Source organism: Emericellopsis cladophorae, assembly GCF_022114955.1.
Source record: "Emericellopsis cladophorae strain MUM 19.33 chromosome Unknown NODE_24_length_302009_cov_114_244240, whole genome shotgun sequence".
NCBI lineage: Eukaryota > Fungi > Ascomycota > Sordariomycetes > Hypocreales > Bionectriaceae > Emericellopsis > Emericellopsis cladophorae.
In genome coordinates this window covers 180,417-201,825 of record NW_026250949.1, presented here as the reverse complement: position 1 = coordinate 201,825, position 21,409 = coordinate 180,417, and the positions used below count along the sequence as shown (strand labels likewise).

Below are 21,409 nucleotides of genomic sequence, written 5' to 3'. Positions count from 1 at the left end.
TGTCATTGTTGAACCCGGCCTCTTTACTTTCCTCTATTCTTAACCGTCTCGACCTCCTCAGTCCTCAGTCCTCACCCCGGTACTTCCTCTCACATCCCTTCCACAGCCCTCACAGCCCTCACAATGGCCTTCCCCGAGCCCCGCAACACGGGCATGCTGTACCGCCCTCTGGGCAAGTCCGGTCTCTACGTGTCCGCCATCTCGCTCGGCGGGTGGATGACCTACGGCGGCTACGCAGCGGACGAGACCGCCTTTGACTGCATGAAGAAGGCGTACGACCTGGGCATCAACTTCTTCGACAATGCCGAGAACTACGCGGCCGGCCAGAGCGAGATTGTCATGGGCAAGGCCATCAAGCACTTTGGCTGGAAGCGCAGCGATCTGGTCATCAGCACGAGTGAGTGCCCTGTGGGAAGTTGTACACTTCCAGACTAATTTCTGCAGAGGTCAACTGGGGCGCCGTGAATGGTGAGATCCTCATCAACAACCACGGCCTCTCACGCAAACACATCATCGAGGGCCTCACATCATCCCTCGAGCGCCTGCAGCTCCCCTACGTCGACATTGTCTATGCGCACCGCCCAGACCGCCTCGTGCCCATGGAGGAGACGGTACGCGCATTCAACTACGTCATCAACGCCGGCATGGCCTTCTACTGGGGCACGAGTGAGTGGTCGGCCGACGAGATCCAGGAGGCGGTCGGCATCGCGAAGCAGCTGGGCCTCATCGCCCCAATCGTGGAGCAGCCGCAGTACAACATGCTGGTGCGGGACAAGGTGGAGGGCCAATTCCAGCGGTTGTACAGCCGCATGGGGCTGGGGCTGACCACCTTTAGCCCCATCAAGATGGGTGTGCTGTCGGGCAAGTACAACGACGTGGTGGATGGCCAGCCGCCCAAGGATTCGCGCTTCGGTGCCTCGTCGGAGCGCTTCGCGGCCATGATGCGGGAGCGCATGGGGAGCGCGACGGACGACTCGTGGAAGAGGGAGATTGAGATTGTCAAGAAGCTCAAGCCTATCGCCGACAAGCTGGGCGTCACGCAGAGCCAGCTGGCCCTAGCGTGGTGTCTCAAGAACCCCAACGTCAGCAGCGTCATTACCGGCGCGAGCAGGCCGGAGCAGCTCGAGGAGAATGTCAAGGCGCTCGCAGTGCTGAACAAACTGACGCCCGAGGTGATGGATGAGATTGATGAGATTACGGGGAATAAGGTCACCCTGGACCCTGCGCGACAGGACTGATCGGGGTGGTTAGGCCGCTAGAGTTAAATACATAATCGATAATAGAGACTTGTATCTTCTCCCCATGCTTCCACTCAGTCACAGATTCCTCGTCGCTGGATCCTCCGGCCGAAACTTCTGTCTGTGCTCCGCTTGTCGTTGGGCATCGGCGGCCAAGCTACGCGGCGTGCGTGCCCCGGTGCCGAGAACACGGTCTCTTTTATCGGTGCCTATGGTCTGCTCAGATGGTTTAGGAGGCGGGGCGTAAGTCGTGGCAGCGCGGGCCTCTAGGTTCTTCCGAAGGTCCAGCAGGCCCTGGGCGTTACCTGCGATATCAGTCAACGGGGCCCGAAATGATGTACAGTGAGAAGAATACATACAGGCGGCGACCTGTGGGACAGGCTCTTCTCCACGATGATTTTCATGATGCTGTGCTGTTCCAGGCTTGTTGGAGTCAGGAGGTGTTCCCATACCGGGGGCACGCAATGGCGAGTGGCAGGCCACAGTCAGTAGTGCAAGGGGCAGCCTTTGAAGATCCGTCAAAGTTCTTTAGACATTTAAAGGTTTTCTCTGGTGTACTGGGGTAGTGACGCGATTTTCCGTATTCTTTTCGAGTAAAATGCTTGAGTTGAGAGTTATGCGCATCGGCAAGCTTGTGAGGGATGGCAACTTGGAAGGTGTGACAAAGGGAGGTCAACCCGAAAGTCCCCCCGTTCTCTGAGATGTACGTTCTTACGTCATCTGTTCCCTTGCTGCTAATGAGGAAGGTACTTCAACTGGTTGAGGAATTCAATCAGGAGACATTCACAATGCGGAAATGTGTTTCCCTCGGCGCACGTGTTCTTCGCTTCATGTGTCTTGACTTGTCTTTACATAACACCTCAGTCATGACGATCCAGGGATCGCAGGTTGTTTTCCTTCACAATACTCTCCTCCCTATTGTTCAAAAACCGATCTCACTATCTCCTGGGCTAGTCTGTCTGCATCTGCACTTGTCCAGCGCTTCGTCCTTCGGATCCGTCTAGCGGCTCCGATGGAGGGTCTTTTCACGATCAGTGGAGTATTGCTCCCCTATCTTGCTCCATTGAGGCCAAGTGCCCGATTCTTGAAATGATTAGCTCGTACATCGTGGTATCACAGTCCTTCCCGGTGCATCCTGGTCCGGTCCTCACCACCCTGTCCAGGCTTGAGCTACCCTAGATCTCTACCCACTCGACACTTCTCAGCTCTCACGGTTGACCTCAACTCACAACAAGCATAGTGTCAGAATCGCCGAAGCAGAGTTTCTCTGGGAGTTAATTGTCACATCTCTATGCAAGTTTTTATGCTTGACTACCCTCCCAAGCCATGAGTACTCGACCAGCTGTAGTCAGTTGGTCATCTTGATTCCGTACGTACCTCACAAGTCGACGGGTCCGCGAGGTGGAGCGACCAACTTCCCCAACTCTGATCAATTTTCTGGGGGAGGGGAAACATGATCGCACGTCTCTGTCCGATTTCTTGCCGACAATGAATCACTGCCATTGAGTCGCCCGACGAAGACAATGGATCGAGTCTCTGTGGCAGGGTGGTCAGTCGCCGGTAACACATTGACGAACAATGAGGCGCCCTCGAGGACTCGTTCTGTCTCTGGCGCAGGGCGGCGCTACGTGCGCTCGCGCGAAGGCTGCGTGACCTGCAAGTGAGTCCTCTTCCCTTCCTCTCTTCAGTGCATGCTACTCATCACACAAACAGACGCCGCAAGGTCAAGTGCGACGAGCAGCGACCGCGATGCTCTCACTGCGAGCGCCTCAACATGGAGTGCAAATGGCGACCGCAGACACGTCCCTCGACGCAGAGGCGCCCGTCGCAGCCCCCGACGCAGTCCCCCATGACGGATGTGTCCCCCGGAGGCCCCAGGTTGGGGGGCCAGCAAGCGCCGCATGCGGTGGACGAGGTGTTTGACTACGCGAGCTTCATGTGGGAGGGCGGTGACTTTTGGCAGCAGGTCAGCCCCGAGATGGGATCCAACGTCGGGTTGAACACGCACATTATGGGCACGGATGCGCAGCTGCGCTTCCCCAACATGGTGGCCCCGGCGCCCGTCACGTACGGCACGCCTGCGATGCGTAGCAACGGCAGTGCAGCGGACAAGCCCGTCGTGAATCTCACGGGCGACAAGTTGATGGAATTTTTTGCAACGTCGGCGAATCCGCCCATCTTGGAGGAGGTCGAGACGCAGAAAAAGTGGGTGCTCATGCGACAGACGGTGGTGGACATGGCCAAGCACTCGCGCATGCTGCACAGCGCCATCCTCGCCTTCTCTGCAGTATTAGTTGGGCGGCGGGATCGCTCGCTGGTGGTGAGCGAGGGGAACCACTACGAATCGGCGGTGGCACGGGTGGTGGACTACGACCAGCAGTCACTGGTGGAGCACAGCAGCGAGAGGGAATGTCTGCTGGCGGCCCTCTTCTTCCTGGCTTACGTGGACATTCTCGAGATGAAGCTGGACGCGGGCCACTCGCATCTGCAGAGGGCCTACAAGATCTTCCAGCGGTGCGACAAGAAGAGCTTTGGCGCGCTAGAGAAGCAGATTCTGCTGTGGCTCCGGCTGCTCGACGGCAAAGCAGTGTCGGCAGGGGGGGACGGACTCTTTCTCTCCAAGGCCGATGAGCTTTTCCTAGTGGAGGCGTCGCCCGGTAGCTTTGACGGCGGAGACACGGACGACCTCTCCCGACAGGAGCCAGCCGAGGGGGACATTGAAGACGTCCTCTTCCAGGTCCTCTACCAGCCTGGTGTTGTCTTCTACTCTACCAGAAAGTACAGAGCTTCATGGGGCGCATCTCCAAGATCGATCCGTGGCATCGCTCTCGGGGCACCGTCGAGGACGAAACAGAGGTCATGAACATGGGTGCCGCCATCGCGACCGACCTGCGCAATCTCTACGACCACCGTCCGCCGCTGATGGACTTTGCCGTGGCGGGCAAGCTGCAGCCGCCGCACGTCTCGGCGCACCTCGCATTTGTCATCACGCGCGCGTTCCGCACGTACCTATCCAACTACTACGCCAGCAAGGTGCACCTGCACCGCGTCGCCTACAAGACGCTGCCCCTGACCAAAGAGGCCATGGACGCGCTGGACAACATCCGCAGGCTCGTCCGGCAGATGGTGGACGAGATGGATGCGGAGGACTCGCTGCCGATCAACATGCTCTGGCCCTTGCTGATGCTCGGCGCGGAGGAGCAGGACATGGGCGAGCGCGCGTGGATTAAGGAGACCATCTTGCGGATGGAGAGGGTCGCAGGGAATGCCCGGATCACGGCGCAGGTTCTAGAGGAGGTGCAGGCGCGACAGGACACGGCCAAGGCGCGGGTGGACATTCGATCCGTCATGCTGACCGTGTTCAACGCGTGTTTTGCGATCGTGTGACAGTCTGCTATTCTCTTTCCTGTTGGATCCGCTGTGGAACGCCCGATTGTCGACTCGCGAGATGGCTCGTGAGCTGTTGGAGTCACAGTCAGTCATACGACAATGGTCGCTCGTGTCGAGACTCCAGAGCCAAGCCTGTGGGCGCCCCGCCGTGCGAGGTTTGCCGATCGGCTTCTCCAACCTTTTGGACGCGAGCAATGGAGCATGCATCCCCAAGATTCCCCGCATCCTTGTGTCGCGACTGATGGGGGGTCCGTCAACGCATTGATTTTGGACAAAAGGTGCAACTTTGGCGATTCTTTCTTTCTCTTGATCCATTCATCATTCTTGTCCTTTTCATCTTGGTTTACGGAAAACGACATGATGGGTTCTGTACCAACCGCAAAGAAGGCCTATCCTCCCGGCATCCATGTGCCTTGCCTGACATGGTTCAAGAACGATGCGACACAGGAGCTGGACTGGGATCTCCAGAAGACTCATCTTGAATTTCTCATCTCGTCAGGTCTTGATGGAAGTACGTTGCTCCCCGCTCTTTCCCGCCCTCCTGTGCTAATCCCTCAGTCGTCATCGCTGGTACAAACGGCGAAGCAGTCACCTTGACCACCGACGAGAAGGCCCAGCTCCTGCGTACCACTCGCCAGATCGCCACCCAACTCGGACGGCCCGATATCACAGTCACCATGGGTTGCACCGGCCAGTGCACCCGCGACGTGATTCGGGAGACGGTAGCGGCCAAGGAAGCGGGCGCGGACTACGTCTTGGTGCTGGTCCCGAGCTACTTCCACTTTGCGATGCACCAGGACGCCATTGTCGGCTTCTTCGAGGAGGTAAGCAACCTCCACTCATGGAATTTTGACAGTAGCGAACTGACGGCGCCCAGTTGGCCGACGCCAGCCCGATCCCCATCCTCATCTACAACTTCCCCAACGTTGTGGCCGGTCTCGACGTCAACAGCGAGATGCTCGACACACTAGCACGCCACCCCAACATTGTCGGCGTCAAGCTCACATGCGGCGGCATCGCCAAGGTCGCGCGCGTCGCCGCCGCGCACCGCCCTGAGGACTTCTCCGCCCTCGCCGGGCAGAGTGACTGGCTAGTCCCCGCGCTGTCTGTCGGTGGCACGGGCGTCATCACAGGCGTGGCCAACCTGTATCCCAAGGCGTGCATGCAGATCTACGACCTGTGGAAGAAGGGGGATCCTCAGGGCGCGCAGGCGGCGCAGCTGGAGCTGGCCAAGGCGGAATGGGGGTTCGGCAAGGGTGGCATTAACGGTACAAAGTGGGTGGTGGCCAAGATTAGGGGCTATAACCTCGAGAGCGCTCACTGCCGGCGGCCGTATCCTACGTTTAACGATGCTGGCAAGCAGAAATGGATTTTGGATGTGGTGGGCCCGCTGGGCAAGGTCGAGCAGAGCCTCGCCAAGAGAGGTCTCTAGTTAGACAGCATGAGAGTAATGTCATGTACAGCGTTGAATGTCATCCATGTTCACGAGTCCAACGACATGCCTGCATGAGTCCTCACGTCACGAATGAATCTTGAAAGTGTCGATGGTCCAAGTCCCGATCCCGATGGCCATCATCCACCAACCAGCCTAGTGCATGTAATATTATGAGCCGCAAGGCTCACCCTGGCCCTCGCCCTCCCCTCCCCTCCCCGAGCCAGCCCAATCTAGTCGGCCACTAAACCCACATCGAGGAAGAAGCCGAAGAAGCCGCCAATCGCCACCGCGCATCGCGACCAAAATATCCCCGTCGGTCGGCTCGCCTGTCGGCTACCGAACACGGACAGAGTCCGACAGACACAAGCTCACACCTGACAGCACCCTAACTCGCTAGGCAGGCGGCAAATCATGGATCCTCCGAGAAATGGCGCTCCCACGTTGTCGGGAACGACGCACGCCTGCAGAAAGACTGCGAACTTGGCGTCGGCATCGCATGAGGCTGCTGCTCGGGTGATTGCTCGCAACCCCAGATTTTCTCCGCCTACCACGCTGCCTGTCTGGACTCTGGAGACTGGACGCTTCCACGCGACGTAGCCGGGGACGAGCGTGGTTTTGTGGGGGAAACCGCAACTTAAATACCCCATGGCCTCGCGTTGACTTCAAGTTGGAGGATCTGCACTGCCAACAGGTCCTCATTGTCCAGTCCATCGCGCTCGACACCTGCAACACCTCATCGACTCTTCCACGGACAGAAGACGGACACCATGACGTTCAAGGCTGTGGAAGATCGGCCAACGCCCAAAGAGGTGTACAATGCGCGCCTGTACTTTGAGGCGGCGGTCATTGCCATGGGCTCGTTGCTGTGGGTACAAGCCATCTTTCCATTGCTCAAGAATATTCACTGACAAAAGTCTACATGTAGCTTTGGTTACGACTCTGCGTTCATCGGCACCACCATTGCGCGCGAGTCCTTTGTGCGCGACTTCAACATCCACGAATCCGAGGCCAAGAGCATCTCCAGCAACATCACCGCCTCGTTCCAAGCGGGCGCTTTTTTTGGTGCCATCTTCTGCTTCCTGGGTAGGTCTATACCTCCAACAGTATTCGATGCGAAAGCTAACATCCCAGTCACCGAGAAAATTGGCCGCAAATGGGCCCTCATGATCTCCAACGTCATCTTCCTCGTGGGCGCCATCATCATGACTGCCGCGACACACCAGCTCTCGTACATCTGTGAGTCCATCCCATCGGTCTCTGACACTCTAGCTCACCAAGATAGACGCCGGTCGTGTCCTCACCGGCCTGGCCTGCGGCGCCATCACCGCCACCGTCCCCTCCTACATCGCCGAGCTCAGCATCAGCTCCATCCGCGGCATCCTCACCGGTCTCTTCGAGGTCACCTACCAGTCCGGCTCCCTCATCGGCTTCTGGATCAACTACGGCATCAACCAGAACATGGACCCCGCCAGCACCACCACCTGGCGCGTCCCCATGGCCGTCCAGATCATCCCCAGCGGCATGCTCCTCGCCACCGGCTGGCTCCTGCACGAGAGCCCCCTGTGGCTGTTCAGGAAGCAGCGCGACGAGGAGGCTTTCAAGGCGCTTGAGCAGCTGAGGCGTCTGGATCGAAACCACACCTACCTTCAAGAGGAGGTCCAGAGCATCCGTTCGAGGTTGGCTGATGAGAGTGCCCTCGCGGCCAAGTATGGCGACGGCGCGTGGGCCTTCTTCCGTGGTGCCCTGTTCGAGCTGTCGAGGAAGGGCATGTGGAACCGTGTGGTCCTCGTGTTCATCTCCTTTGGCCTCCAGAACATGTCCGGTGCTGCTGGTGCGTACTTGACTCCTTGACATAGTAGATCGATGCTAACAAGGACTTCCAGCCATCAACTACTACTCCCCCGCCCTTTTTGGCTCCCTCGGCATCACCGACGTTGCCCTCTACACGGGCATCTACGGCCTCGTCAAGGCCGTAGCCTCCATCCTCTTCTACGGTGTTCTCATTGATGTTTGGGGCCGCCGCAACCCGACCATCATCTCCTCCCTCGCGTGCTCGCTCTGTCTCTGGTTCGTTGGGGCTTACGTCAAGGTCGGCCATCCCGCCGACGTGATCGCGGCCGGCAACGAGCTGTCGTCCTCGACGGCGGCCGGCGGCAAGGCGGCCACGGCCATGATCATGATCTACAGTGTCTTCTGGAGTTTCGGTCTCAACGGTATTCCCTGGATCGTCTCGGCCGAGATCTTCCCCGGCGCTGTGCGCAATTTGACAGGCACATTTGCTGCCATGTCGCAATGGTACGTGGTTTTTTTGGTTTTTTTTTGTTTTTTTTTTTGGTTTTATGGCTGCGCAGACAGTGGTACTGACTGGAACAGGCTCGCGCAGTTTGTCATCACCAAGGCTCTGCCGTACATTTTTGAATCATTCGGCTACGGCGTGTGGTTCTTTTTTGCATGTTGGATGATTATCGCCACCGTGTGGGCGTTTGTCTTCCTGCCCGAGACAAAAGGCAAGACGCTCGAGGACTTTGATGTCATTTTGTGAGTGTCCATGAATCGATGATGTTGGAAGACTTCAGACTAACAGCAACAGTGGCTATGTGCATGATCGTTCCTATGAACACAACCATGTCAAGACGATCAACGGAGATGGGAAGACGGACGTGGTCGAGCACGAGGAGGAGCAGAGGCCGCTTTAATCCATTTGCCTCGCCAGGACTTGTACGCTCGCACTAATTAAAATGAATCACATTGATAGCAGGATGTATTTGATCAAAATACCTTTGAATACCCGTTGCATGTGAGGAACCCAATTGTTCGTGTTCATGTTCACCATGAAGCAACATGCACGGGCGCTGGCATTGTCCTCGACTTGAAAACACGGGTACAAAAGTCACTTCTTGCAACCAGACAATGCAATGTATCACCGGAGTCTGAGCACAGACACTTATGGTTATCGCGAGCAATGTTCCCCTGGGCCCCGTCGAGGTCAGGACAAAGGCATTATGTACAACCGCAGGAGACGAGCCAGTTCCCATGTGGCCGTCTTCGACCTGGAAAGGTCTCAAAAAGTTGTTCTCGCGTCAGCAAAAAACAACTCCAACGTTGATCGTGTCGGTGGCCCTAGTGTCAATGAATGCCTTGTCGTGCAAGTCGACTCTTGTTCGAAGCAGGGACACTTTTCACGAACAATGACCTTGATGACGAACAACAATACTTTCATGGGAAGGAATAAAGCCATAATTGCCGACTGATGGAATCCGCACTGGGAGATAGTCTACATAAAGCCACTCTCGACGCCAAATGTCTCTATCCCACAAATTGCAACAGACCCGAAGCTCGACAATCATCTTCACAACGACTTCACCTAACCAAGCAGACACAAAGCTAACACAAATGCCATCCAGCAAAACCCCAAGCCGGCTCTCCAGAAGGAGACAGCCACTACTAAAGCAGCCGCCACAGGCACCAGGTAGCAACGACTCTGACGATATGGATGATGAATTGACAAATTCCCCTTCCTGCATCAGAGCTCAAAAGATCAAGGAAAAGGCAGCACAAGAAGAAGCAGACCACAAGGCTGCCAGGGCCCACGCGGCCGCCACCGAAGCCAGGCCCAGCAGGACGCAGGTCACGAGGCTGGGGGAGCCCGTCCGAAGATCCGGCCGGCTGCTAGCAAGGAGTCAAAGTCCTGCTACTCTGGCATCATCCCAAGCGACTGATGCTAGTGGGGGTGATTCAGGTGGCAAGCGTGCCGCGCCTACAAATAACGCGCAGCCTGCTGCGAAGAGACAGAAGGCCACCCCCAAGAAAGCTGGTCCGGCACAGGAGGGTGAATCAACCGGCGCTTCAAGGGCCCAACGTCCTCAGGGGAGAGGTGAACCTTCTTCAAGGCTATTCAACACACTTCGCGGCGACACCCAGCCTATTGTGGCTGCTGCTCGCTCCGATCAACCGCGGCCTGGTGTTACGGGAACAGGTCGTCCACAAGCTCGTCCCAGGAAGCCGCGGAAAATGAAGTCAGCCGCTGACCCGGAAGAATTCAGGAGACGGGTTGGAGGCCTTGTGTTTGGCGAGGAAAATGCTAGCAGCAATGCAGGTCCGAGCAATCTGGTCCCAAGCAACGTGGTTCCCGATCCTCGCGCCGTTCATGTACACACTTTGGCTGGGCCCAGCAACTGCGGCCCCGATTATAACCCGAGCTACAACAATCCTCCGCCCTTTTGGCATGGCAATCAGTCAGAGGGTTCTGAGCCTGGCCCTGATCCCAGTACTTCTCGATATGCCAACCCAGGCAATCCGATCACAACGAGACCCTATACCCCAGCAGTCCATCCAACCTCAGAGGCCCCAGCGCCTGGCCTTGCCGATCCCATGTACTATCCTCAATGGTTCCAGCAAAGCTACCAGGCCGCCGCTCCCCCTGGGTTGCAAGGCTACGGCGCAAATCTTTATCATCCCCTTGATCCGGCACCGGAGTATCCCCCAGTCCCAAGTTTCCCCAGCAATACAGCCTCTGATCCAATGCCCGCTCAGACTAACCATGCATCCCATGTCCCTGGTATGCCTGCTCCTCCTAGTGTCCCTCCAAGCTTCAATAGCCAGGAAGCAATGTATCCTGCTGTCCAGAATACACCGTGGGCGCTGGTTCCCTGGCCGCAAGTCCCTTGGGGCCACGGTCCTCCCGCTGCCCAGAATGCCCAGTGGACAGACGAAGCATCGCAGCCGGCCACGGTCAACCCACAGGACTTGCATCAGCATCAGCCATTCCATAATCCGTTGTACTACCAGTACTACGCTCCGCCAGCGCAGCAGCAGCAATATCTGCAACAGCAACAGCCACAGCCTAGCAATAATGAGTCTCAGCAGCAGCCAGGTGACAGCTACGATGATCCCTCATGGTCAGCCGCAGGCGATCCTTTCATCTTCGCTTCTCTCACCAATGGGGCTGACATGACGTCGGCATTTGCTAACAATCCAGACCTTCGTGCCATTGTTGATCCTGATATCCGTCCGCGAGTCGACGACAGCAAGACAAGCCCACCTCATCGTCCCAGTAGGACATTTAAGCTCCTGGGAGCAACCAATGCTAATAGGGACGGAAATCAAGCATCGCTCACCATCTGCGATCCACTGGATCCTGGTTTGCCCTCGACCCCTGCGTTCCAAACACCTCACCTGCCAGGTGGGTTTCTGTGCGAGAGACGCAACCAGGACGAACAAGACAAACATGTCGAGGGCACAGTCATCGACCACGACGAGGACAACCTGCTGACGCGCACTGAGAAGAAGGAATTCCACACGCTGTGGACCGTGACCAGAACCATTCGGCCTACGAGGTATGCACATCCTGAATGGGTCAAGAGAGTCACCAGAAGGCGTGTCCGCGTAGAAAAGAGCAAGCGCTGCAACCTCAGCCCTAGGACCAACAGCTCTGCCCTGGCCAGACCAACCTTTCTACCTGACGACGAGACGGAGTTTGACCTGCCTGAGGACGATGCGGGAGACTTCGATCCCACAAGTGTGGGGGGCTCGTTCAAACCTGCTCCAGTAGAGCATAGCAACCTCTTCGCTACAGTGCCCGGTCCGTCCTCTACGTCGAATGCAAGCCAAGTGGCAGCAAACACCGCATCATCTTCTCGTAGACATCTGCCCAGCTGGCGTCCTAAACCCGCACAACAAGACGCCCGTCGCGCCGATCGACGAGGCAGGATTGCCCCACGATCCGTCCCATTGCCTGCCGCACGCCCTCAGCCCAGAGTTGGCATGACCGGCCGACAGCCCACTCAGCAGGATGTTGACGAGCATATCGATCAACGTCGTCAGCGTCTCTACCGCGCGCGTGTCCAGTGGGAGGCCGCCAACCCATTTGCCCTTCTCCCTCGCGTCTTCCGGGGCAATACCATGCCACTCAACACGATTCGCGGCCAACGCACGGCCCATCTTCCAATTCGTCCTGAGCGGAATGTCGCGGGCTTCCCGCAGCGTACGTACCAGGCTGGCCCTTTGTGGACAAGTAGAGATTATGACCCCTCTGGATTCTCACGGGCGCATTGCAACAAACGCGAGAGGAGGGAGAAGGCGGGTGAGCTTCAGGATGAGGAGTATGATATGACGGAGGAGGAGTTTCTGGCGTTTGTGCCTTGGCGAGAGTGGAAGTTTTGTTAGATAGATGGGGATTTGATGGTTGTCCCTCAAGTAGGTAAGTTTGCGAGCTATGTATGTACTCGAATTTGAATAAGGGGTAAATGCGTATGAGTTACTCGATCAATTACTACGTGGAAAGTCCTCAACGTCCTAGTCCCTTGATCGTGGAGCCTTTATTAGGCACTTTCCGCAATCAGTTGGTATGGGTCGTGTGAACTTCAGGGGAAAATACGACATTGACGTCCAGAGTGCCAGAGTAGCCCTGAGTCTTGAAGGACCCTCGCATCAACACTCCGGCCGACTCACTCCGGAGATGTGTCGACGCCCCGGGAGGTGCTGTAGGGTAGTCGTTCTTGCGCTGTTGGATGCGGCGTGACTGATGACTGCTTTGATGTGGCCACGTTCTGCTCTAAGACCGTTCCTCGTCTTTAGAAAATCCCTGATGTATGAGTCGCTATTCTTTTCTTTCATGTGTTGTGCAGATTCTGCGAAAGCGCCACAGGCCCTGAAGTCAGGTACATCTCAAGCTTCCAGGGTATTCTGGCGCCTTGGACGGCGCACGCACTAACAAACACACATGCATTGGCGTCGCGCAGTTCTTCTCGAAGGAAACCTCGAGCGCCACCACAAATTCTGTCCCGGTGCGGTTGGATTCTTGAATCTCATACCAGCGGGTCAACCAACCGGACACACAAAGAGTATCTACCATGCGCCGACCTCGGAGCATCGCACGTCAATCAATACAATGGAAGTCCACCACCACATGCCAGATGCCTCAATGAGCCAGCCATCCGAACAAAGGGCCCTTGTACATGTATCTCGTGCGCCAATCTCACTTGGCGCTTCTGAGTCTCTGACGGCTCCTTACCGAAAAAGGCATGTCGAAAGACGCAACTCCAAGGCCAACGACGCATCTCGCCCTGATTCGCCAATGGACCTCTTCTCATCGGAGACCTCCGCCTACATGTATTCTGTGTATCAGCGACCCAAGCGAGGGAACAATCGGCAGGCCCATTTGCCTCCAAGTGCCAACAACTCTCTCCACCGCGACAGGATACTAGCCATCATCTTCAGTTGTGAGCCCACGTGCTCTGGCGGCAGAGACTGAGACACAAGCCGCCAAGCAACACAGATCCTCACGGAGACAAAGTGTGTCATATTTTGGCGCGTCCATTGGGGGCCAGGACGCGTGAACTCAAGGCGACCCCGGATGCTTGACCAAAGAACGCCCCGGCATCTCTGTCCTTTTAGAGTTAAAATCTATTCAACTAGCCAATCGCCTTCCCCACGTGCCTATCGGACCCCTGCCACTTGGAGACGTTAGTTCGTCGGCTATCATCAGGGTACCGATCAAGTTGTCTACTTGGCAAAAGGCATTGTGGGAAGATAAGAAGCGGACGTCGCCGCGCTTCTTCCTCTTGCTCGTGCTGCTGACTCTGTGGACTCGAAGAAAAATATCGACTGATACTCGTCGCGTCTCCCCATCACCAGACCATGAAGTCGTCGATTGCTCTCGCGCTCAGCGCGGTCGCTGGCTCCGCCCTCGCGGACGATGTCCTCTTCAGCAAGCGCCACCAAGGCATGAAGCGCCAGGTGAACGACCAAGGCCAATGGAACGTCTGTGCGTGCAATAGACCTGTCTGGTTGTAGAAATCGTGTTGCTGACCATGCAGCCTTCTTCCACGTCAACGACGTCCACGCCCACCTGGACGAGTTCTCCTCGTCCGGCACCGACTGCACCGAGCCTGAGGAGGGCTGCTATGGCGGCTACGCGCGCATCAAGACCAAGGTCACCGAGCTCAAGGAGGAGCACCCCGAGAATCTGTGGCTCAACGCGGGCGACGAGTTCCAGGGCACCCTCTTCTACTCCTTCTACGGGCCCGAGAAGATTGCCGAGACGGTCAACGACCTGGGCTTTGACCTCATGACCCTGGGCAACCACGAGTGGGACGGCGGCGACGACGAGCTGGGCCAGTTCCTCGAGAACATCACCTTCCCCGCCGTCTCCTGCAACGTCAAGAGTGAGAACGAGCTGCTCAAGAAGTACATCAAACCCTACCACATCTTCGAGGACAAGAACCTGGCCGTCATTGGCGCCACCACCGAGGACACGCCCGACATTGCCAACGTGGGCGACGAGACGGAGTTTGTCGACCCCATCAAGGAAGTCCAAAAGTACGTCGACGAGATCCGCGACGAGTACCCCGACGTCAAGTACATTGTCGCCCTCACCCACCTCGGCTACGAGGTCGACCAGGAGCTCGCCAAGGACACGGAGGGCCTGTCGCTCATCATCGGCGGCCACTCGCACACCCTCCTCGGCGACATGGAGGACGCCGAGGGCGACTACCCGACCATTGTCGAGAACAAGAACGGCGACGAGGTCTTCATCGTCACCTCGTACCGCTGGGGCGAGTACCTGGGCGAGATCAACGTGCTTTACGACGAGGACGGCCACATTATGGAGTACCGCGGCGCGCCCATCCACCTGACCAACACCACCGAGCAGGAGTCGGAGCTCCAGGACCAGGTCGACACCTGGCGCGGCCCCTTTGAAGAGTTCGCCGCCGAGGTCCTGGGCGAGACCAACAACGAGCTCGTCCAGGAGACCTGCCAGGACGGCGACTGCCTGCTGGGCCAGGTCATGGCCGACGCCATGCTCGAGTACCGCCAGAACCAGACGGACAGCGAGCCCCCTCACTTTGCCCTCATCAACGCCGGCGGCATCCGCGCCGCCATTGACGAGGGTGACATTACCCGCGGCGAGGTCCTCACGTCTTTCCCCTTTGGCAACACCATTGTCGAGCTGACCTACACGGGCGAGGAGGTGCGCAACATCCTCGAGGGTCTCGTCTCGGGCGAGAACCCGGAGACGGGCGACGAGGTCACCTCGTGGTTCCAGGTCTCCAAGGGCATCAAGATCGCGTACAACCCGGACAATGACGTCGGGTCGCGCCTCGTCAGCGTCGAGGTGGATGGTGAGACGCTCGATGACGGGGAGGAGTACCGCGTCGTCACGCTTAATTTCCTCGCGAGCGGCGGCGACTCCATCTTCCCGCCCGAGCCGGAGTTTGCCACGCTCGATACGCAGGATGAGGTCCTCGTGCAGTACATTGAGGCCCACACGCCTCTGGACAATGAGCTCGAGGAGCGTGTCGTCGAGACGGACGGCCAGGCGGAGGAGGACAGTGAGGATGGCTCTGATGAGGAAGAGGGCGACGATGGCAATGAGGACGGTAGCACTGAGGACGATAGCGACCAGGAGGAGGAAGGCGAGGACAACTCGGAGGGCGGCGACGGCGGCAATGCTGCTGGTGTCCTCGGCGTGTCTGGCTGGACTGTCCTGGCTGTTGGTGCTGCTGCCCTGCTTGCTCTGTAAGTTGTGTTGGAGACGACATATTTGATGAGAGATGGCCATGGATTACATGATTGAAATTATACACATCTGCATTTCATTCAAAGGCAAGAGAGCAGCATTGGGGTCTGTTATTCCTGTCAGTTCGCTATGATTTCCCCTGTGCAGTGACTTGCTGGAGAGGTACAATCTTCTCGGCAGTCACGAGCCTACATATCAGCAAATTATTCACATCACCCCTACCTGATACAGAAAAAGTTAACCTCCGCATGACAAGGCGTCTACAGAAGATGCAGCTTCGATGAGGGCCGGTACATCGATCCAAGGCAAGTTCAAGTGGCACGATAAGTACTCTGGTTCTAAGGAGTCAAGTAGTGGACTTCCCCGCATGCACGGACGTCTAGGCTTACGACTATCGCGGAAATAGCTGGTACTAGGCATTCAGTGACAATATAGAGTTCCTTATACGCATGTGTCCCCCACCCCACAGTACGGAGTATGTGGCATCCTCCCTGGATGCCGCCTGCCAGTGACCAATTAGTACGTGTATCGGAAATCCGACGAAGCATCATCCTATAAGCAGGTTAGTATCACTTCTTCAAGGAATGAATGCAGGGAGAACTCACGTCGTGGGCCTCGAGGATCTTGCCCTCACGGTCCGCCTTGCCATTCTGCCTCCAAAAGGTAAAGTCACAGATGCACACGAGAAGAATGTTGATGAGCGCGGCCGTAATGCAGGCGTACATGCCCGGCTTGTAGCCCGTCATCCTGTCCTGCTCGCGGAACACCAAGCTGCCGGCGATGCCACCAAAGCCACCAAAGCCGACGAGCGTGGCGCTGCAAAAGGCGCGCTTCCACTGGCCGCGCACATTGTTGGCCTGGAAGGACATGACGGAGGGGATGTTGGCGTTGGCGCCCGCCGTGACGAGGAAGACGCCAAAGTAGCGCACGTAGGCGTTGCTGTGCCAGCCCATAATGGGCAGACCAATGAGCGCAATGACCATGTTGACGATGATGATGGGCCCGCGGACGTGGTACTTGTCGCCCAGCCAGCCGGTCACGAGCATGATGATGCCGGCAAAGGCGTAGGGAGGAGCGACGAGGCACTGCGCCTCGGCGACGTTGAAGCCCATGTTCTCCATGAGGATGATGGGCAGCGTATAGGCGAGCGCGTACGAGAGCGTCGTCGAGCAGCAGAAGATGAGGGCGTAGGCCCAGATCTTCCAGTCGAGGCCGGCGCGGAGGAACTTGCGCATGTTGAAGGCCTCGAATTTGGAGTCGCCACGGTCCCGGGCGATGCGCGACACGACCCAGGCGCGCTCCCGGCTGCCCAGGAAGGACCAGTTGGTGCGGCTCGAGTCGGGGAAGTCGACCAGCAGCCAGTACCCGGCGATACCGAGCAAGCAGGTGAGGATGCCCTCCATGGTGAAGATCCAGCGCCAGCCGGAGAGGTTCGCCAGGCCGTGCATTTGCATGAGCTAGGGGGTTGGTGTTAGTCTTGTACTAGACAGAGAGCAGACAAATACGTACACCGTAGGCGAGGATGCCCGAGAAGGCAGACGCCACGCAGCCAAGCAGGTAGAAGAGGGAGTATCGCTTGCCGACCTCGTCTACGCAAATGTCAGTCACTGTCTCATCCCAGTTGAGTTCCAAGGCAGTCCTTACATCGGGTGTACCATGTGCTGAGCAGGTAGACGCAGCTGGGGAAGAAGCCGGCCTCGAGAACACCGAGCAGCACGCGCGTGACTGCCAGCTGGGGAAAGTTCTGGACAAAGCCCATGCCGATCATGACGGAGCCCCAGAGGAGGGTGATGGCGGCGAGATGGATGCGGGGCCCGATGGCGCGGCAGATGATGGTCGACGGGGGCTGGAAGATGATGTAGGGGATGAAGAAGACTAAGTTGGCAATGTTCTGTAGGCTCTGTCGTCAGCAATGTGGCAAAGGGAACATGAGGACAGGTAGACGGACGTAGTTGGCGCCAAGCTGCAGCTCGACACTCATGCCCGCAATGTTGGCGGCGCTCATGTTGGTGCGGTCCATGAGGGAGACGCAGTACATGAGGCCGACGGTCACGACGAGGCGGCGGTCGACGCGGCGGATGATCTGCCTCTGCTCCTCCTTGGTGAGACCATGGTCATCGGGGTGAATGTCGGAGCCGTTGGCGTCGACGGCCGAGTCGTCAATGTGACGGAGCTCAGAATCGCCCGCCTTCTGGTCGAGATCGTGACTCGTGCGTTCCATGATTCAGTAGGCGGTAAGACGGTGTAGCAAGAGTTGGATGTCGATGAGGCGAGGCGAGGTGAGGCGAGACAAGGAGAGGGAAGAAGAGTTGCTATTTCGACAGAGCCAGGGAGGTCAATAAGTATGGAGGGAAAGGAGGCGAACTATATGCTTTCAGGACGAAGGACGAGCTCCCTGTCAAACAGGGGTTCATCTCTCTGTCCACCTAGGATACGATGCTCCAGGATCCTCGCAGGTCCGGGGGCGGGGGTGTCTGTGTCACAGTCGAGCTCCCCAATCTTGACACCACCTGCATCGCTGACCCCAAATCTGGGGAGGAGGGGGAGGTATGCAACGCATAGCTGCGATATAGTTGGCGCGCCCTACTTACTCCGTAGACCAGCCTCCAAGGCCCAGACTAGTGGACGAGGAAAGTGGGAATAAGGGCCTGGCCGGGATCATGAGGATCAGCACAGGTGCCTGGTGAGGGCCGTGAATCTCGCTGTTGTGTATCTGTATCTGCTGCTCCTCCTGCCTCACGCTGGAGATGATCTTTGTCCTGCTTCTGGTCAGTCAGGCCGTGGGCTCCTCCTCTCTGCCCTGTCGCTGCCCAGCGCCATCAATCACCAGTACTGGTAGGTAATTAACGAAGGGCCATACCCAGGCCTCAACAGGGTGGAGCAGAGCAGCAGCGGATAGGATCCGTAGACGATGATTCCCACCCCCGGTTCTCCTCCGACTCCTCCTATTTCGCGGGGTAATTAACCGCACTTGCAGACAAGCGGTAGAGAAACGAGCTCAAACCTCAGCAATAAGGTCCTCCGAGAGTGGCACCCTTCCGCGTCGTCTTGGCAGCCGGGCCAGATGCCTAATCGGGCGTATAGAGGGAAAGCCAATAGGCTGCCCATCATCAATATGCATCTTTTACAGTATCCACGCCGCTCAGGCAGTTTGCATCGGCTTGCGTCGAGCTGGCGTTTCCCTGTTGGATGATCGACGCCTCTGATGGAGCAGCTCTCGTACGGCAGAGAGAGGGGTTTCTTTGTTACAGCAAGCAGGCAGCGCTGCTCCGTGATACCGTAGAGCATCACTCGCAGCGCCGTTTCTTGAGCGTCCAAAGAGGTCTCCAGCTCCCCCTGTTCGAGACTCTAATCAACAACGAATCTGAGCTGCCACATCCCGGCCTCACACACCAAGAGCGGTAGTCGTGTGCGCCAGTGCGCCAGTGTGCCAGCGCCAGCGCCAGCGCCAGCGCCAGCTCCCGCTTGTCTCAGCATCTTCCTCATGTTCCTCCATCCCCGCATTACTCCCCCGCGCAATCCACGAGAGCATGCGTGGGGATCTAACCCATCAGCATCCTCTATTCGTGGCAGACCCGCCCCTAGTGAGGACCTGAATGCACACGCCTGCCAGCCACACCGGATCCGTATTTTGTATCGCAACACCTCGTCTCGATGCCGAGGCACGTTTTGCAGTGTTGCGCCCAAGCCAGCCTTGCCTAGGCGCAGACCCTCGGATCTCCCAACGCCAAAAGGCCCAAGTCGTTGGAATGCCATGCGTCATGCTGTAAATCGGGACACGCGACTGGCTGGACGCACAGATTCTAGACCATCCTGGCCCGTCAGACCACAGTCACCACACCCTTCACCACGATCGGCCGTGCATAGTACCTCGGCTCACGAGGTGCGGCTGAGAGGCGTTGCTTCAGCCGCCCGAAAAAATCCGAGCCACCAATATCCCTTGAGATTCTCCCGTAGATTTGAGAAGATAGTTGGCCTGGCATTATCGCAACATGTTCCCGGCCCGTCAGATGAAGCTGACCTGCACTTTACCCTGCAGCCTTGCATCGCCATGCCACCACCATGCCACGTTGTCCTCCCCATCCGGCGTACCATCGTCTCCCGCGCCCAGCGTGAAGGATCAGCAGCGTAACTGTGGCGCCTTGCCTGTTTCGAGGGTTTGACGCGAATCACTGCCTCTATTGTCTGCAACGTGCAGATTATAATCCTGGAATACATACATCAGCACCACACACAGCCTTACGCCTTGGCCAAGCATGCCAATCAAACGCGGTGCATATTCGCAACAATCGCCCAAACTCGGTATCCAAGAACGGCGCCTGTCTGGGACTCTGGGCCAACCGCCGCCCCAAGGACCCTCAAGACGCCAGAGGCACCTCGCTTCGAGCCGCCCACAGTTTCTTTAGGCTTCTCGTCACCAAGCCAACAATGCCAATCACGGTGAAGATGTTGACAATCTCCCAGGGGTACTTTGTCCGAACCTCGGTTTCTATAAACTTTGTTGGCCCGTCCTGCAAGGGCGGGAAGCGACCCGTCGTCGTGTACTCTTCAAGCAGAGCGTCCTTTTTGTACCATTCCTCCCGCAGCCAAATGTCAAACTCGGCTTGCGTAGCGAGGGGAATGTCCGCCACCTTGAAGCGGCGCCAGTAGAGATTAACCGACTTTGGCGGCAGCCCCTGAAAGTACGTGCTCGACAAGCCAAATATCTGCTCGCCGTACTCGCCTCGCCTGCGATTTTTTGTCAGTGATCCCCTCTCTCCTCGCTCTGATCAAACTCGTCACTCACGGAATGCCCTCGTACGCAATGGTGCAGTCATACACGTGTTCCACCGTGCCCTTCAACTCGCTGAGGCAAAAGTACATGCCTGTCCCGCGCGGGAGAAGCAAGTGCTCTGGGTCCCGAATGTCATTCTTCTTGGCCCAGCTCTCTGACTTTGCGCGCCCGTTCGCGCAGAGGTTCGTACCCTCTGGGAACAGCATGAGCCACATGGGGTCGTAGTACGTCTTGCCGCTCGGGCTGGTCTTCTGCTGACGCAGCTTCCGCAGGCGGTACGCCATGCGCGGCTGGTCGGTGGCCATTTTGCGAGTCATGAAGATGAAGCTGTAAAGCATCATGCCCCATCCAATAAAGGGGATGTACCGCAGCGACGCCTTGAGGATGATGTAAATGTGCCCGTGCAGCCTTGGTCGGTTCGCATACGCGACCCACCAGAGATAGAGCCAGTCGGTGTAGATCTGGTGGTTGGCCACCAGGATGACACGCTCGGGGAAGTCAAACTCGACACGTCCCTCGGGCATCGCCCTCATCTGGCCCGCGACCGTCTCATCGCCGCTGATGCGGATCTTGGTGGGACCCCAGATGTAGGTCATGAAACTCGTCACAATCGCAAAGTGCTGCTTCGTCATGGCCATGTACACATAGTACCAGTCGCGGTTGACCACGTACAGAGGCAGCCCGATCAGCTGGGTGATGAAGATCGTGAGGATGCACGCCGCAAAGTACATGACAAAGGCGAACCCACGCACAACCTGCATGAGTTTTCCATAGCTCTGCTTCCCAGACGGATGCTCGATTTTCGGCTTCTCTGTCAGCCCCGCGTTATCCGGTCCAGGAATGTTGGATACTGGCGAGTCGGTCATGGTTCGTGAGGTCGCGATGTCGGTTTGCGAGCACGGCGCAAGGCGTGCGACGTGTCCTGTTTGGCTCAAAGGCACCGTATGCCAGACCTATCAGTAGGTAGGCAGCGCGTTGCGGGGAGATGAGGGCGAGGCTGCGACGCGATGGTGGCTGGCAGGTGGTGCACTGCGCGGCACAGTAAGCGTCGA

The 21,409-nt window shown here is 57.5% G+C and overlaps 9 protein-coding genes across 9 annotated transcripts; 6 read left to right on the top strand and 3 right to left on the bottom strand.

The window, feature by feature from the left end:
- Positions 1 to 123: 123 nt before the first annotated feature.
- On the top strand, positions 124 to 1,238 carry J7T54_002550 (uncharacterized protein; the record flags this gene model as incomplete). The annotated part of the gene is made up of 2 exons (XM_051506710.1): positions 124 to 397; positions 445 to 1,238. The coding sequence occupies 2 exons, from the start codon at positions 124 to 126 to the stop codon at positions 1,236 to 1,238; spliced, it is 1,068 nt and encodes a 355-aa protein (XP_051362050.1).
- A 78-nt stretch (positions 1,239 to 1,316) lies between these two features.
- Positions 1,317 to 1,642, bottom strand: J7T54_002549 (uncharacterized protein; the record flags this gene model as incomplete). The annotated part of the gene is made up of 2 exons (XM_051506709.1): positions 1,317 to 1,532; positions 1,598 to 1,642. 2 exons carry the CDS (start codon positions 1,640 to 1,642, stop codon positions 1,317 to 1,319), a joined length of 261 nt encoding a protein of 86 aa, XP_051362049.1.
- Positions 1,643 to 2,761: 1,119 nt separating this feature from the next.
- On the top strand, positions 2,762 to 4,625 carry J7T54_002548 (Fungal Zn(2)-Cys(6) binuclear cluster domain; the record flags this gene model as incomplete). The annotated part of the gene is made up of 3 exons (XM_051506708.1): positions 2,762 to 2,898; positions 2,952 to 3,996; positions 4,047 to 4,625. The coding sequence occupies 3 exons, from the start codon at positions 2,762 to 2,764 to the stop codon at positions 4,623 to 4,625; spliced, it is 1,761 nt and encodes a 586-aa protein (XP_051362048.1).
- A 360-nt stretch (positions 4,626 to 4,985) lies between these two features.
- J7T54_002547 (uncharacterized protein) lies at positions 4,986 to 6,060 on the top strand (the record flags this gene model as incomplete). Its single annotated transcript, XM_051506707.1, has 3 exons — positions 4,986 to 5,139; positions 5,187 to 5,452; positions 5,506 to 6,060. 3 exons carry the CDS (start codon positions 4,986 to 4,988, stop codon positions 6,058 to 6,060), a joined length of 975 nt encoding a protein of 324 aa, XP_051362047.1.
- Positions 6,061 to 6,830: 770 nt separating this feature from the next.
- On the top strand, positions 6,831 to 8,759 carry J7T54_002546 (Sugar transporter; the record flags this gene model as incomplete). Its single annotated transcript, XM_051506706.1, has 7 exons — positions 6,831 to 6,928; positions 6,989 to 7,146; positions 7,195 to 7,299; positions 7,346 to 7,894; positions 7,947 to 8,358; positions 8,437 to 8,601; positions 8,654 to 8,759. The coding sequence occupies 7 exons, from the start codon at positions 6,831 to 6,833 to the stop codon at positions 8,757 to 8,759; spliced, it is 1,593 nt and encodes a 530-aa protein (XP_051362046.1).
- A 793-nt stretch (positions 8,760 to 9,552) lies between these two features.
- On the top strand, positions 9,553 to 12,228 carry J7T54_002545 (uncharacterized protein; the record flags this gene model as incomplete). Its single annotated transcript, XM_051506705.1, has 1 exon — positions 9,553 to 12,228. The coding sequence occupies one exon, from the start codon at positions 9,553 to 9,555 to the stop codon at positions 12,226 to 12,228; it is 2,676 nt and encodes an 891-aa protein (XP_051362045.1).
- A 1,473-nt stretch (positions 12,229 to 13,701) lies between these two features.
- Positions 13,702 to 15,586, top strand: J7T54_002544 (cyclic-nucleotide family; the record flags this gene model as incomplete). The annotated part of the gene is made up of 2 exons (XM_051506703.1): positions 13,702 to 13,828; positions 13,881 to 15,586. The coding sequence occupies 2 exons, from the start codon at positions 13,702 to 13,704 to the stop codon at positions 15,584 to 15,586; spliced, it is 1,833 nt and encodes a 610-aa protein (XP_051362044.1).
- Positions 15,587 to 16,099: 513 nt separating this feature from the next.
- Positions 16,100 to 17,804, bottom strand: J7T54_002543 (putative transporter -like protein; the record flags this gene model as incomplete). Its single annotated transcript, XM_051506702.1, has 5 exons — positions 16,100 to 16,135; positions 16,189 to 17,040; positions 17,093 to 17,172; positions 17,228 to 17,474; positions 17,532 to 17,804. The coding sequence occupies 5 exons, from the start codon at positions 17,802 to 17,804 to the stop codon at positions 16,100 to 16,102; spliced, it is 1,488 nt and encodes a 495-aa protein (XP_051362043.1).
- Positions 17,805 to 19,941: 2,137 nt separating this feature from the next.
- Positions 19,942 to 21,223, bottom strand: J7T54_002542 (putative acyltransferase-like protein; the record flags this gene model as incomplete). Its single annotated transcript, XM_051506701.1, has 2 exons — positions 19,942 to 20,311; positions 20,370 to 21,223. 2 exons carry the CDS (start codon positions 21,221 to 21,223, stop codon positions 19,942 to 19,944), a joined length of 1,224 nt encoding a protein of 407 aa, XP_051362042.1.
- Between the last annotated feature and the right edge of the window lie 186 nt (positions 21,224 to 21,409).